Source organism: Schistocerca gregaria, chromosome 1, assembly GCF_023897955.1.
Source record: "Schistocerca gregaria isolate iqSchGreg1 chromosome 1, iqSchGreg1.2, whole genome shotgun sequence".
In the NCBI taxonomy this organism is placed as follows: domain Eukaryota; kingdom Metazoa; phylum Arthropoda; class Insecta; order Orthoptera; family Acrididae; genus Schistocerca; species Schistocerca gregaria.
This window is the reverse complement of record NC_064920.1, coordinates 759,268,849-759,283,569: the sequence shown is the minus strand read 5'-3', so window position 1 is coordinate 759,283,569 and position 14,721 is coordinate 759,268,849. Positions and strand designations below refer to the sequence as shown.

At 39.5% G+C, this 14,721-nt stretch overlaps 1 protein-coding gene across 3 annotated transcripts in view; it reads left to right on the top strand.

The window, feature by feature from the left end:
• LOC126267992 (mitochondrial coenzyme A transporter SLC25A42) overlaps positions 1-14,721 on the top strand; it is a 173,567-nt gene that overhangs the window by 113,893 nt on the left and 44,953 nt on the right. For all 3 annotated transcript variants that reach the window (XR_007549064.1, XR_007549063.1, XM_049973368.1), the window contains exons 4-5: positions 5,572-5,765; positions 12,366-12,498. Coding sequence is in view for 1 of the 3 variants with exons in the window: in XM_049973368.1 (XP_049829325.1) it covers positions 5,572-5,765; positions 12,366-12,498 (327 nt within the window). In the remaining 2 variants the exon portion in view is untranslated. The remainder of the gene's footprint in view (positions 1-5,571; positions 5,766-12,365; positions 12,499-14,721) is intronic.

The following is a 14,721-nucleotide window of genomic DNA, read 5'->3' as shown; positions in this document are numbered from 1 at the left end:
GGGCATTCTTTATTACTTGATCAGTAGTTGGTTGCAGCATTTGCTTTGGTGCACCTATTATCACACTAGTGTCATCTGCGAATATTATGGCCTTTGCTGCTTCATCTGAAGTGTGGAAGTCATTTATGTAGACAAGGAACAATAAGCGACCTAGAATACTGTCTTGGGCACTCCTATTTCCCCTTTTTTTGCATGTGATACCAAATTTTTGTGGTTGGAGTAATCTGACATCAGGCCTACAGTCTGTGCTCTGTTTTCTAGGTATGATTCAAACCACTTTTTCCGTGTCCCATGAATACCTAATGCTTCCAGTGTTTCTAAAAGAATGCCATGATTGGCAGTGTCAGAGTTTTTGGAGAGATCTAAATTTATTCCTAGTATGCTGTGTCTTGTTTTAAATATTTGATTATTTGTTCATTGTAGATCATTAATGCTGTTTTTGTATTTTTACCTGCCTGGAAGTCATACTGATTCCTATTTAGTAACTTATGGTCATTTAGATATTTGTTGATTCTGTGCTTCATTAATTTTTCTATTATTTTGGAAAATGCTGGAAAGAGGGATATTGACTGATAGTTTTTTTTTTTATCTTATGCTTTTCGCTGTTTCTGAATAATGGCTTCACTTTTAACGTTTTCATCCTTGTCAGAAACGCTCCTTCATTAAATGGTCTTTGCATTCCTTTCCTGTTTGTCCTCACAATACTCCATGTGCCTTTTGATTTGCTATGAGACTGTCTTATTAAGTTGTCATTACTCACAAATTTTGAACTGGCATTTACTGACACCTTTGTAATGGAGAGACTTCCAACAGACGCAAATGGAAGCACTCTGCTATGAAAGCTCATGGAAATACTTTTTGGGAACAGCTGCAAATGGGCAGTATGTGGCTTTCGAATACAGTGAAACTGGTATGTAGGACACATTTCCCAGCCATCGCACAAATTTAAAGATATGAAAATTAACTACACATCTCCTGCTGATTCACCATTCCTTTTCATGACCCAGTAAGAATGACACTGCTTGGGTCTCCTTTTCCAGTGTTATATGTAGGGTGAATGTTCCATCATAAAAAGGGACAGTGTGCAATTTTATAAAATTGCCAATAAGTATATGAAGGAAAAAAAGTATCTGTCAGCTTGAAGTGAACTTATTTTGTTTTTCGATCAATGAAAACAAAGCTAAATGCAAGGCATATTTGAATTTGTTTACAAAATTGTTCTTTGCAGAATTTTTGTATTGATATATACTAGCATATATTTAAAAAGTTATTTATGTCTCTCATTGTAGCTTGCATCTTCCCTTATGTTTCACTGACATTATCTTTTTAATTTGCAGTAACATAATAAGGATACATCACTTCATTTGTGCACCCAAGCTCTCTCTTGTAATTCTATATGCCGAAAAGACTTTCAACAGTTTTTGGCTCTCGTGTGTTGCGAGTTCTGACCACAGGTCAATCACAAATATTTTAGGAACAAGTTTTCAATGATTACACATTGTTTTTGTTTCCCAGTTCCCTGTAGTTTTGAATATGGGTGGCATGTGTAAGTGACATTTGCATTGTATTCTTTTTCAGTGAATAAAGTTAGTTAGGACATTCTTCTTTGCACCCAAGATTAGTGCGAGGTATGTAAATATTTAAGCAAAAAATTCAAGTTGAAATTCCACTGTCTAAATCATCCCCCCCCCCCCCCCTCTCCCCCAGGACTTTGAAGTCCATCAAATTTGGCATCTTTTTTGTGATGTCTTCACCTTTAACCCCCCCCCCCCCTCGCCCCCCACCCAAAGGTAATAACTTCTAATTGCAGTGCCAAAGGCTTTTCATTGTTATTTATACTTAATACTATGATTACAGAGTTACAGTGCACAAGGTGAGGTCTCTTCCTTTTCCCTGTGCAAAATTGATTTTTTTTTAAATCCTGAATTTAAGGCACAGCATGAAAAAGTGTGTTTTTCAACATTTTTCATTAAAAAATGTGAATAATGTAGCCTACTTTTTATACATTATATCAGATTGATGGTTATATACTAGATGCATAAAAAGATGGTGCCTGTAGGTCAACTCATTATTAGTAGTAGTCCTATGAAAATAGGGAAACTGGCACCTGGCTAATGACCAAGTACACACCCTTGACTCTTAAAACCTGAATTTATCAAACACGGTTAGAATTAGTGCAATGTTATTTGGCAGTGACTTGACTTGGAATGGCCCTATTAACACACTTCAAAGTTTTCATTTTTTTCTCTCTGAATTTTAATTTTTTTCCCCATGTTTTTCCTTGGTTTATTCACTGCTTGCTCAATGTAAAGATTGAATAACATCAGGAATATGCTGCAATCCTGTCTCCTTGTATTCTCGTTTACTGCTTCCCTCTCACGTCCTTAGACTCTTATAGCTGCAATCTGGTTTACTTTAGGGTTAAAGATAACATCTTTTCGTCCTTTTATTTTATTCCTGCTACTTTCATAATTTCAAAGAAGTACTCCAGTTAACACTGTCAAAAACTTTCTCTGAATCTACAGTTCCTACACAGGTGTGCAGAACATAACAATGAAAGGAACTTTCACCTGATGTGTCACTGCCAAGTAATGTAACTTGGTGAAAATTGGACCATACATAGAAAAAACTGCAATAGTATAGTACAGAATCTAACTGAAAGAAATACAAAATGAATTGAACAGAGGTGATTTTTTTATTAAAAGATAAAGTTACACTGAAATCATAGCGATTAGAGATTGTCCCTTGGCCGTTACAGAGGTACATGGTTCTTAATAGGGTGAGTGATCACCATGGACCACAGTGCATGCTCTGCAATATGCTGGCGTGTTGGCCACAAAGTGGTAAGAAGTTCTTGTGGCAGGAATTTCCATTCCTCCGTCAACACATTTAATAATTGCTGGATGGTCATTAGTAGAAGGGGATGTGCTGCAATACATCTACCCAACACTTCCACACATGTTCAATAGGATTTAAGCCTGGGCATTGTGCTGAATGTGCCCTCATTTCAAGGCTGCTCCACCTATAATATTGTATTAAACTTCAATTCTCTTGAATAGCCCTTCTTTATATTACTTCCACCTTTTAGCTCTCCTTTCTTTGCTTAGTGCTGGCTTTCATCTGAGCTCTTGATATTCATACAACTGCTTCTATTTCTTCCAAAGGTCTTTTTAATTTGTAATAGATTGCATCAATTTTTTCCCATCATAGTGCTTGCTTCTACAGCCTTGCATTTGTCTTCTAGTGATACCTGCTTAACTGTTCTCCATTTTGTGTCCATATCATTTTTTAAGATGCCTCTATTCCCTTTTTCTGCTTCATTTGCTACATTTGATATTTTATTTTACTTGTTGGTATCTAATATGTTATCCGATGATTTCTCTCTCAAAATTACCCGTTGATCTTCTAGTGTACTCCTTCCTCCTGTTGCAATCTATCTTTGCCTAATGCTCACTTGACTCATGACAACATTTTATTCTTCTTGATTACCTAACATTCTGCAATGTCTTCAGTTTTAAGCTGTAGTTCATAGCCAATAAATCATGTTCAGAGGTTGCATGTGTCCCTGGAAGTGTTCTGCAGCTTAAAATCTGGTTTTGAAATCTGTCTTAACATTATGTAATGTGTCTTGAACCTTTCTGCGTCTACAGGTGTCTTCTATGTATACAACCAAAGTGTTAGCAAAGATCAAATTGGTACTCTCGAATTATACCAAGCAGCTTTCCCTTTCAATCATTTTCCCAGTCCATGATCTACTGTTGAATTCCAGTTCCCCAACACTCTTAAATCATTCCAATTGTTAAGGGAGATGAAAATTTCTCTCATCACACATTCCTTGGGTCTTACAAGTGACATTCATTATTGAGTGAAATGTCTCTGGCCTTCTTAATGATTGCCTAGAAATATGCTGCATGTCGAAATAAGGTTTCATCTTCTAGATTCTCTTTTCATTTCACAGTTAATCTCTAAGATTTGCATAATGTTGCAGATGCAGTGAGCTGTTATGGTGGATTTTGAAATAACATGAGTATTCAAAGCTTTCTGGTTTTTAGTTAATTAGCAAAGTTTCATGTCATGAAATGAGCCAGTGCATAAACTGTATAATGCAGAATGATATGATGACTGAGAAAAGTTGAAGGAAAAATGCCTGTGTAAAAACATTTATTGCAAGTGAAAGAATAAGTCTGTGTGTTTAGATAACTAATATTTTTCTATAGAACACTGTTTAATGATATGCAGCTCATGGTGGCCAAAGCTCTATAAAAAAAAGATGTCAGAGCATCAGGTGATCAAGGACCAAGATTTGTAAAGCCTGCCACATCAACAGACAACACCCATCTCAAGAATTTTCATGATATTTAGTGTGTGTTTGATGGATGGATGATGATTTCCATGCACCATTAAGAGAGACTGCAACTTTCAGAAAATTTCATGTCTAGATGTCAAACTGATTTCTAACTGTAAAAAAAATTTGGATTCATTTTGTCATTACAAAATTTCTTATTTATAGATCTACTGACAACCAGAAAAAGAATGGGGTTGTGAACGTTTGCTAATGCAAATAGTGATTGATGCTTAATTAAGAAAACTGTTAGTAGAGATTTTTGGGTTTTTTATTGTCATTGACCACATACAGTAAAATAGGTTTTGCCAATTATACCAAGTTACAGCTGTAATCAAAGTGTTAAAATTAATATTCATGTTTTGTGTACAATTCAAGTAGATTATATACAGCTATAATCTTTAATGTTAATATCAACATTGTCCATATCATAGAACTCCTTTATATTGCAACACTGATTTTTTTGTTTGTTTGCTAGTCATATAATTTAAATCTGAATTTTTTTAAATGGCAATGATTGAGCAGTGAGAGGAAACTTGTGAATAATTTTTGAGGGCATTCACTTTGAGAATTTCCTGTTGTTGCTAGTCTATGCTTTGAGATGTCAATGTTTGCCTTATTTCTAGTGTGATGTTAATGATTTGTTTCCCAGATAACACATTAATTAATGTTGTTCTTTACAAAGAATGCAGACTCATACATATACCTAGTTCACCACCGTTAGTATCCTAAGCCTGCTAAAAAGAGGGTGACAGTGCCCATTAGGACCAGCCCGGCATACTGCATAGACCTTCTTTTTAAGGTTACTGACATAAGGATAATGTCCCCATATGAGTAGGCCATATGGTACGTGTGACTAAAAGCACACAAAACACGTCACATGGAGATTATTATGGTAGGATACCAGCAAGTTATTGCTGCTGTTGCAGACTTCCCTAAATGTCGATAAAGTGGTTCTCACATTTGCTTATTGTAATTTACAGCTTGAGCAATAGGGTCACTTTCCTTTAACAGGAACCCAGAAGGTGCAGTGAAAGACACCTGTCTATAATAAATGAAATTAGACAAAGCAGTGAGTTAAATTCAAGAAATCAAAGGACAGCATCTGGAATATTAAAATATTGGTAATATTCATCACTAACTATGTGTCCTTTATTTGAAATTTTTCGAACATTTAACCTTAGTCTGATATGAGAAAATTTGGTAACTCTTAATACTGCTATTTACAGATATCTGAGAAGCCATATTCAGTCAAAGAGGCTATAAAGTTCTTGAAGCGAACTTACAAGAATGAGGGAGCACTCAGTTTATGGCGTGGAAATTCTGCCACTATGGCCCGAATAGTACCTTATGCTGCAATCCAGTTTACTGCACATGAACAATGGAAAAAAATACTTAAAATAGATGTTGACAAGGACAAAAAGTAAGCAAATTTGGTTGTTCATTTTTTATTTACTAATATATATATTTTTAAACTATTTTCTGTGTTGTGAGTAATATGTATTCCCTAAAAACTGGAATCCATCAGTCAGTAAAAGTACCAAAGTGATAAAAATAGAAAAAGAACTCTTCACGTGGAAGAGCTGTTGAGTTGCAGACAGGCACAATGAAAAGGCTGCTAAACACTTAAGTTTTTGGACAAAAGTCTTGCTGCCAAAACAGAGCGCACACACACACACACACACACACACACACACACACACACACACACAGTGTCTCCAACTGCAGACTATGCATGCATCTGCCCGGCTACTGTCTCCAGTCGCTGGGGCCCAACTGCAGGCTGTGCCTGCATTTGTCATGTGCAGCAATCTGGAATAGGTGGTGGGGGTAAGGCGACATAAGATGAGGAGTGGAAGGGATAGAAGGGTAGTGGCGAGGGAAGGTGTGCTGCTTGTGGTAGCGAGCAGGGATGTGGTGTTGACGGGATGGGCTGCAGGGTGCAAAGTCGGGAGACTGCTGGGTGTGGAGGGAAGGGGGATGGAAAGAGAAAGGGAGAGGAAGAGGACAGATGAGGAAAGGTGTAGAGAATGGGAAAAGACTGTAGGTGTGTTGGTGGACTATAAGGTACATGCAATGCTAAAGTGGGAGGAGGGAAGGGGATATAGATATAGAGTACATAGGCCAGCTGAGGCCATGGGGGTCATAGGAGTATAGGATATGTTGTAGGGATCATTTCCACCTGCACACTTCAGGACAGCTAGTGTTGGTAGGAAGGATCCAGATTGCAGAGACTGGGAAGCAGTCATTGAAGTGAAGCACATGGTGTTGGACAGTATGTTCTGCAGTGGTTGTCAAACTGGCTCTTGGCGTAGTTTGCCTATGGACAGTCATGTGGGAAGACAGCTTGTTAGTTGTTATGCCCCATAGAAAGCAGGACAGTGCTTGCAGTGTAGTATGTAGATTACATGACTGTTTTCACATTTAGCCCTGCTTGTGGCAGGACTGGAGTAGGTGGTAGTGGGAGCATGTATGGGAGGCGTCTTGCATGGTATATGAGCCATGAGGAAGGCAGTCAGGAGCAGGGCTGGAGTAGGGTTGGACAAGGATATTGTGTGGGTTTGATGCATGGCAGATTACCAGTTTGGGAGGGGTGGGGAGGATAGTGGGTACAATATTCCGCACTTCAGGGCACTATGAGAGGTAGTCAGAATCCTGACAGAGAATGTGATTCAGTTGTTCCAGTCCTGGGTGGTACTGAGTCATGTAGGGAACACTCCTTTGTGGCCAGATGGTGGTTGTGTGGGAGGTGGTAGATGATTGGAGGGACAAGGCACAGGAGATATGTTTCTATGCATGATTGGGAGGATAATTTTGGTTTGTGAAAGCATATTTGGAGAGTGACTGCTTGTCACTACAGGTGTGACGATCATAGGTGGTTGTGTGGAAGGGACTTCTTGATATAGAATGAGTGGCAGATGTTGAAGTGAAGGTGTTGGTGGTTGGTAGATTTGATGTGGACAGAGCTACTGATGTATATACTTGGTCATAGTAACCAGGAAGGAGGTTGTAGGTTTGGAATCAGTCGGGCATTGGGAAAGGTAGTGCATCAAATTACCTATCTCCGGCTGCAGCCCCTCTTTCTGTAATGACCTGTATCTGTTCAAATTCTATCAGTCCAGAGCTCTGATCAACATAGTCCTGCAGGCATTATGTATATGCATGGTTCTGCTGACAAAAACTTCAATTTTCCAATCAAAGAAATGGTAGTAGCAACAGGATAACAGCCTGTGCAGTGTAACAGGTATTGGTTACTTTACTCTGTGGGAGCACCAGTTGTGACCACTACTTATAACTGATGGTCCCACAACACCATGAAATGTGTCGGAGGGCTTGTGTATCATAGGCGAAAGCAATCAGGAATAGGCATCTCACCAGCTCTATATGAGACACGTGTATGTCCCTTACTCACTCACATACATACAGAATCTGCTTTCATCACTGAAGGCAACACAGCACTATTCCACTCTCCAGTCAACTTCTTCACAACACCAAAGTAGCCATGCTTGGCTGTGTCATGGTGTCAGTGGTAGCCTGGCAAGAGGCACACTTGTTCTTAAACCTGAAGCAAGCAGACTGTTTCCAGTGGTCCCTGATGACACATGTATGCCCAGATTTCATCCCTGGTTGATATTCACTTGGCCACCATCGGTCTCGTAATGTCAGTCTTCATGTGTGTGTGTGCTATGTGGACATCCAGAACCTTGTGTGTAGGTGAGGGAGTAATGTTCCACTAATGCTTTACCATGTATCGGGTGTCCAAGTAAAGTGTGGTTGATAGGTACACTGCATATTATTTAGTCTTGGTCACATTATTATTTCGGCACATTCGCCAACTATTTCTGATCGAACTTCATTTCTTGAAGTGTTGAAGTTACTGATGGAAGTTAAGAGTAAAAAATCGGACTCGCAGTTCTCAAAATTAATATGGTGCTTATGTTAAACAACATATCATATAGTGTGCTCTCGTTTCGAATAAGAATTCGATACGAAAGTACACCATCATTCAGAACATCATAATTATATTGATATGGATGGTATGTTATTTAACAAATTAATAGAGTCCATTTTCTCTTGTCTTCGTGACATCATAGGCATTGTCATGGCTGCTATTCCTCTGTGGCTCACACCTTATCTCCAAGACAGGATCTGTTGACACAGAATAAACCACCTGACTAGCAGGTACTGCAAATGTGGTACAATGTTTGTCATTGTCGCAGCTTGTAGATACACTGTGTCCATCCATTTCATGATACATATGCATAAATAAAATATACAGCCAAATAGTAGATTAATTAGTTCATTGTGAAAATGTACTTTTTATAGCAGCAATCTTCATTCTTCAGTTTGAAAAATGCTTTTGCAAAACATCACTTTACACTACAGTGTTTTTAAACAGACAACTGATGAAAGCAGCTAAACATCACTGATACATTGTGCCTAACATGTGCAGCAGTTCAACAACTCATCCATCCAGCTTCCCCCAGGCCCACAATGTGACCCCAATTGAATGGCTGAAATTGTTCAACAAGAGTACATAATCATCAGTGGGGCATGTTTGTATCATAGAATGAATGTTGCACATGTTGTTGACCTTTAAAGTCAGCACAGTTACTGCCTGTAGAGTTGAAATTGAGGGTGTACAGACAGGCCCCGTGAATCCAGTCAGATTGTCGATGACGACAACAAATGAATCTCTAACACCCATTCAGTATGCAAATATTATACCGTGGAGCCACTGGTCACCGTCCTTGATAGTGTTGCATTTTTTTTCCCTGCAGTGGATGACTAAATTTTATACGTATCCTTGGGGCAAAAGTATCAGTGAGCTCATTCACCACTAGTTTCCAAGGAATGGAGACAAAACTCCTAGTTACAGACATCCCCTTGTCATGTTGATCACGAGTTTTTGTTCCTTATGGTGACTTTTACCCTTCTTGTACTTAATATAGTCTTAATCCACATCTGTGTGCCATGCACTTCTCCAGAAGTCATACTGCTAAAATGCCCCTCGATATCCAGAAAAAAAGTGTAGAGCTTTTCGCTCCTTCCCAACAAGTTTAAAAAGTGGTGTTTCACATGATTTGCCTGGTTGATATGCATGTTGATTCACATGTAGAGGAACCTCAGTTATCCTCTTTCCCCTAACATGCACATTAACTAGTTTTCTAATTTATTTAGAAGAAAGCAAGACAGACTGATAAGTCTCATATCCTTAGCCTTGTTATGATCGGTTCTCCCTGGCTTCAGAATAAACAAAACCTTCACTGTCTTCTGAGCAGTAGGAATGATTCTTGCTGCTAGGATGAACCTGTACTACATAAGACTATAATTAAATCCTGTCCTGCTTTTTGCAGTTTGTAATGTTGAACAGTTATCTTATCTGTTTCCATTACAATTTCAGATTGTTGTTCCAGCAAGGTATATTCCTGTTTGTGCAGTATTTGGTGATTGGACTTGTTTTTAAATGTAAGGGTGTAATGGCAGATGTCACTGTGTTTATTTCCTTGAAATCTGTTAGGTTTCTGATCAGTGTTCTGAATTCAGATAAGCATGAGTTTAGGTCTTTGCTACCCGAGTTCCAGTCTATTTCCCTAGAATTCTTATAGGCCGTAGTCTCTTTATCTCCTATTTCAAACTCAAACTTAATATACATGTGACAAGAAAAGAATGTGTCCCAAGCTACCTGCTGTTGTTTGATATAACTACCTATTAGAGTGAACTTAAAATTTTTGTTAGTTGCTTCTTCTCTTCTTTTATTCTAAAAAGTAGGTTCCCTACCCCATTCAAGATTTCCAAATTAAGGAGGTGCTCACCTCTGCTTTTGGTGTCATTGCTCCCCCTCCTCAAACAGATTGTTGGCATTGGCACCACAATCAACCAACATTTGTTCATTGTGCTGTGAGCTGATCTTTTCCTGTTTACTCACTTCCTGGGGAGGTGGTGTACTGTCCTAACAAGCAAGGTAAGCTGAGACCAATAAAATTTCCTTCATCACTCTATTTCATCCTCTTGGTCACTAAGTCCCTGGAATAGAAGTCAGGCACAGCATAAATAAAATTCAATGCTTTATATAAATGCATGTTCTGGAGTTCTGCAGATCTCAGCATAAATCAACTTATTTCTGGTTCCTCAGAGTCCTGAAAGGCCACCCTTTATATAGCTAGGTTTCCTGGTGCAGGGAAATGTCCACCACCTGCCTTCCCAGAAGATGACACGGGGTGGGAGTTACCCTCTTTACTGCATTGCAGGTTTATCTGAAACTTTTGCAGTCTCAAACTTGCCACCATGGTTGCTTCAGATGTCTTTGATTAACCTCATTGTAATCTGTGACAGCCCTAAGTACAACATTGAGTCCATAGGGAACTGTTGTGCACAGCTACCAGTCACAAACCCATTAGTTTTTATTATTCTTTCGTTCCCAGATTTCAGCTGCTGGTGTATAGGCAACCTATACAACAGTATGGTCATAGGGTGACACTTACTGCCATAAGCTTGTTGGATTGTAACTCATTCAAATGCACTGAAGATAGCTATTTATAGCTGAAATCTGGATACGCAAGAATAATAACTAATGAGATTGTGACTGATTACTGCGTTCCTATCCTTCCTTAACCCAAAGTACAACTTCAGGCTCTGTTCTTGCATTGCCATTAAATATTTCACACTGATTTCTGTAACAAGAGTTTGGGTGTCTGATATGACCTTTTGGATGATTAACCCCCAGTCCACTGTTAACCTTGAAAAGTTTTGGTGCCAAAATTGGTATCTTTGTGGTCTTAAAGAGCTCAGCCACTGTCTTGACGAACAGCTTCACCACCTCCTCAAAGATATTGTGTTCACCATCACCTTAGGCCAAACCACTGTTTCTGTTCCCTCCCAGACAAAGAGAAGAGCACCTTTGTCCAGATAAACCCTCCTAAATTTGTGACCTAGACTGACTTCCTCCCCAATCATCTTTGAGAAATCTACCTGAACAAGCTCAAACTCTTTCAATGTTATGTTGATCAGTGGATATCCCTATTAAGCAACTGCAATCCTCAAAACCTGGACTGCACTGTTATGTGTCTGTATCCACATTTCTTGTCAGCCTTTTCTGGATCAATTTATCCTTAGAAGTGGAAGTATTAGGCTCCTCTTATATTGTCTTGTTCCCTGTCTGAGAAGTAGAAGGGGCTCTCATTACTCTCTTCACTTTTGAGACAGTAAGGTTTTGGAGGTCTTAGGTTAAAGACCTTTTAGGTACCTTCATTTCTGTTTAGGAACCAATTTCTACTTGCCTTTTCTTTCTGTTCTTTGATAATTTCTGTCTCTGAGCCCCAGACAATGATTTGATCTTGTCTTGGTCCAACTTCTCAGTAACTATTTCCAATTTTTGGACTGGTCTAGCATCCAATTCAGTTGTGGATACTGCCTCCATTGGTTCCAGTCCTTATGGTTGTGCGTTTGAGGTCTCAAGTCCTTCAATTTTTGTTTTGTTTTGTTCTGTGTTCTCCATTTTGCCCCTGTGAGAATTAGGGTATTTATTGCCAACACTTTGGAACGCCATGCGGGACAAGACTAACTAGTAGAGGAGGTTGCCTAGTATCCCTGTGGCTCTGTTAATGACACATCTTCCCATGTGCTATGCACCCCTTAGCATGAATCACATCACACCTCAGATTATGCATCTGAGGACTGGGGGAAGGAGCATGGGATTAGATGTGGGAGAGATGGGTTGTTGTTGGGACACTATTCATTTAGCTCATCCATTGGGCTATCCAGTGTGAAAGACACACCCAGTATCTGCACTACAGCCAACACAGCCTTCAGCTTCACACAAACATCCAAGCCTCTCTGCCACCATCCACCCCAGATTGTTGCACATCAGATGGAGATGCGTTTTGCAGTCAAGCTTCAGTGGCTGGAGATAGTGGCTGGAGCATGTGTTGTGTACACCCTGGACTTTCCATTGTTTAAGAACTCATCATTAATAGTTACAGAAGATACTGCTTAATGAAAACTGTTGGCTTGCTTTTTACAGACCTCCACCAGTTGTGAGACTGCTAGCTGGATCACTAGCAGGTGTGACATCTCAGTCCTTGACCTATCCACTTGATCTGGCTAGAGCACGTATGGCTGTAACGCACAAGGAACAATATCGCACTTTAAGGCAGGTAAGGTCAATTTAGACTGCCATAATTCTTCTCTGTAGCAATAACTCAAAACTTTGTTAAATAAATAATTTCAAACCAAAGAAGATATAATAAAACTTAACTAAATGATGGACTAAATCTCACATTAAAGGTAATAGTTGGTGGGCACTTCATATTCTTGTTCATCTACATCTACATGACTACTCTGCAATTCACATTTAAGTGCTTGGCAGAGGGTTCATCGAACCACAATCATACTGTCTCTCTACTATTCCACTCCCTAACAGCACGCGGGAAAAACAAACACCTAAACCTTTCTGTTCGAGCTCTGATTTCTCTTACTTTATTTTGATGATCATTCCTACCTATGTAGGTTGGGCTCAACAAAATGTTTTCGCATTCGGAAGAGAAAGTTGGTGACTGAAATTTCGTTAATAGAACTCGCTGCGACGAAAAACATCTTTGCTTTAATGACTTCCATCTCAACTCGCGTATCATTGCTGCCACACTCTCTCCCCTATTATGTGATAATATAAAATGAGCTGCCCTTTTCTGCACCCTTTCGATGTCCTCTGTCAATCATATCTAGTAAGGATCCCACACCACGCAGCAATATTCTAACAGAGGACGAACGAGTGTAGTGTAAGATGTCTCTTTAGTGGACTTGTTGCATCTTCTAAGTGTCCTGCCAATGAAATGCAATCATTGGCTCACCTTCCCCTCAATATTATCTATGTGGTCTTTTCAACTGAAGCTGTTTGTAATTTTAACACTGAGGTACTTAGTTGAATTGACAGCCTTGAGAATTGTACTATTTATCAAGTAATCGAATTCCAACGGATTTCTTTCGGAACTCATGTGGATCATCTCACACTTTTCGTTATTTAGTGTCAACTGCCACCTGCCACACCATACAGCAATCTTTTCTAAATCGCTTTGCAACTGATACTGGTCTTTGGATGACCTTACTAGACAGTAAATTACAGCATCATCTGCGAACAACCTAAGAGAACTGCTCACATTGTCACCCAGGTCATTTATATAGATCAGGAACAGCAGAGGTCCCAGGACGCTTCCCTGGGGAACACCTGATATCACTTCAGTTCTACTCAATGATTTGCCGTCTATTATTACGAACTGCGACCTTCCTGAGACAATACCCCGTAGGCCCGCAGCTTGATTAGAAGTTGCTTGTAAGGAACGGTGTCAAAAGCTTTTAGGAAATCTAGAAATACAGAATGAACTCCAGATCCCCCCAATAGCGGCCATTACTTCGTGCGAATAAAGAGCTAGCTGCGTTCCACAAGAGTGATGTTTTCTGAAGCCATGCTGATAACGTATCAATAGATAGTTCCCTTTGAGGTGATTTACAATGTTTGAATACAGTATATGCTCCAAAACCCTACTGCAAACCGACGTCAATGATATAGGTCTGTAGTTAGATGGATTACTCCTACTACCCTTCTTGAACACTGGTGCGACCTGCACAATTTTCCAATCTGTAGGTACAGATCTATCGGTGAGTGAGCGGTTGTATATGAGTGCTAAGTAGGGAGCTATAGTATCAGTGTAATCTGAAAGGAACCTAATTGGTATACAATCTGGACCTGAAGACTTGTGCGTATCAAGCGATTTGAGTTGCTTCTCAACCCCTAAGGTATCTACTTCTAAGAAACTCGTGCTAGCAGATGTTCATGTTTCAAATTCTGGAATATTCCTTTCGTCTGAATTTTGGAAAACTGCGTTCAATAACTCCGCTTTAGCGGCACAGTCATCTGTAACAGTACCATCGGCACTGCGCAGCGAAGGTATTGACTGCATCTTGCCGCTTGTGTACTTTACATACGACCAGAATTTTTCAGATTTTCTACCAAATTTCGAGACAATGTTTTGTTGTGGAACCTATTAAAGGCATCTCGCATCAAAGTCCGTGCCAAATTTCGTGCGTCTGTAAATTTTAGCCAGTCTTCTGGATTTCACATTCTTCTGAACTTCGCATGCTTTTTCCGTTGCCTCTGCAACAGCGTTCGGACCTGTTTTGTGTACCACGGGGGATCAGTTCCATCTCTTACCAATTTATGAGGTATCAATCTTTCAATTGCTGTTGCTACTATATCTTTGAATTTGAGCCACATCTCGTCTACATTTGTCTCTTAGGAAGGCTTCTAGTGACAATTTATCCGCCTTTGTAAATAAAATTAGTTTGCGTTTATTTCTGATGGATTTGGAAGAAACGGTATTGAA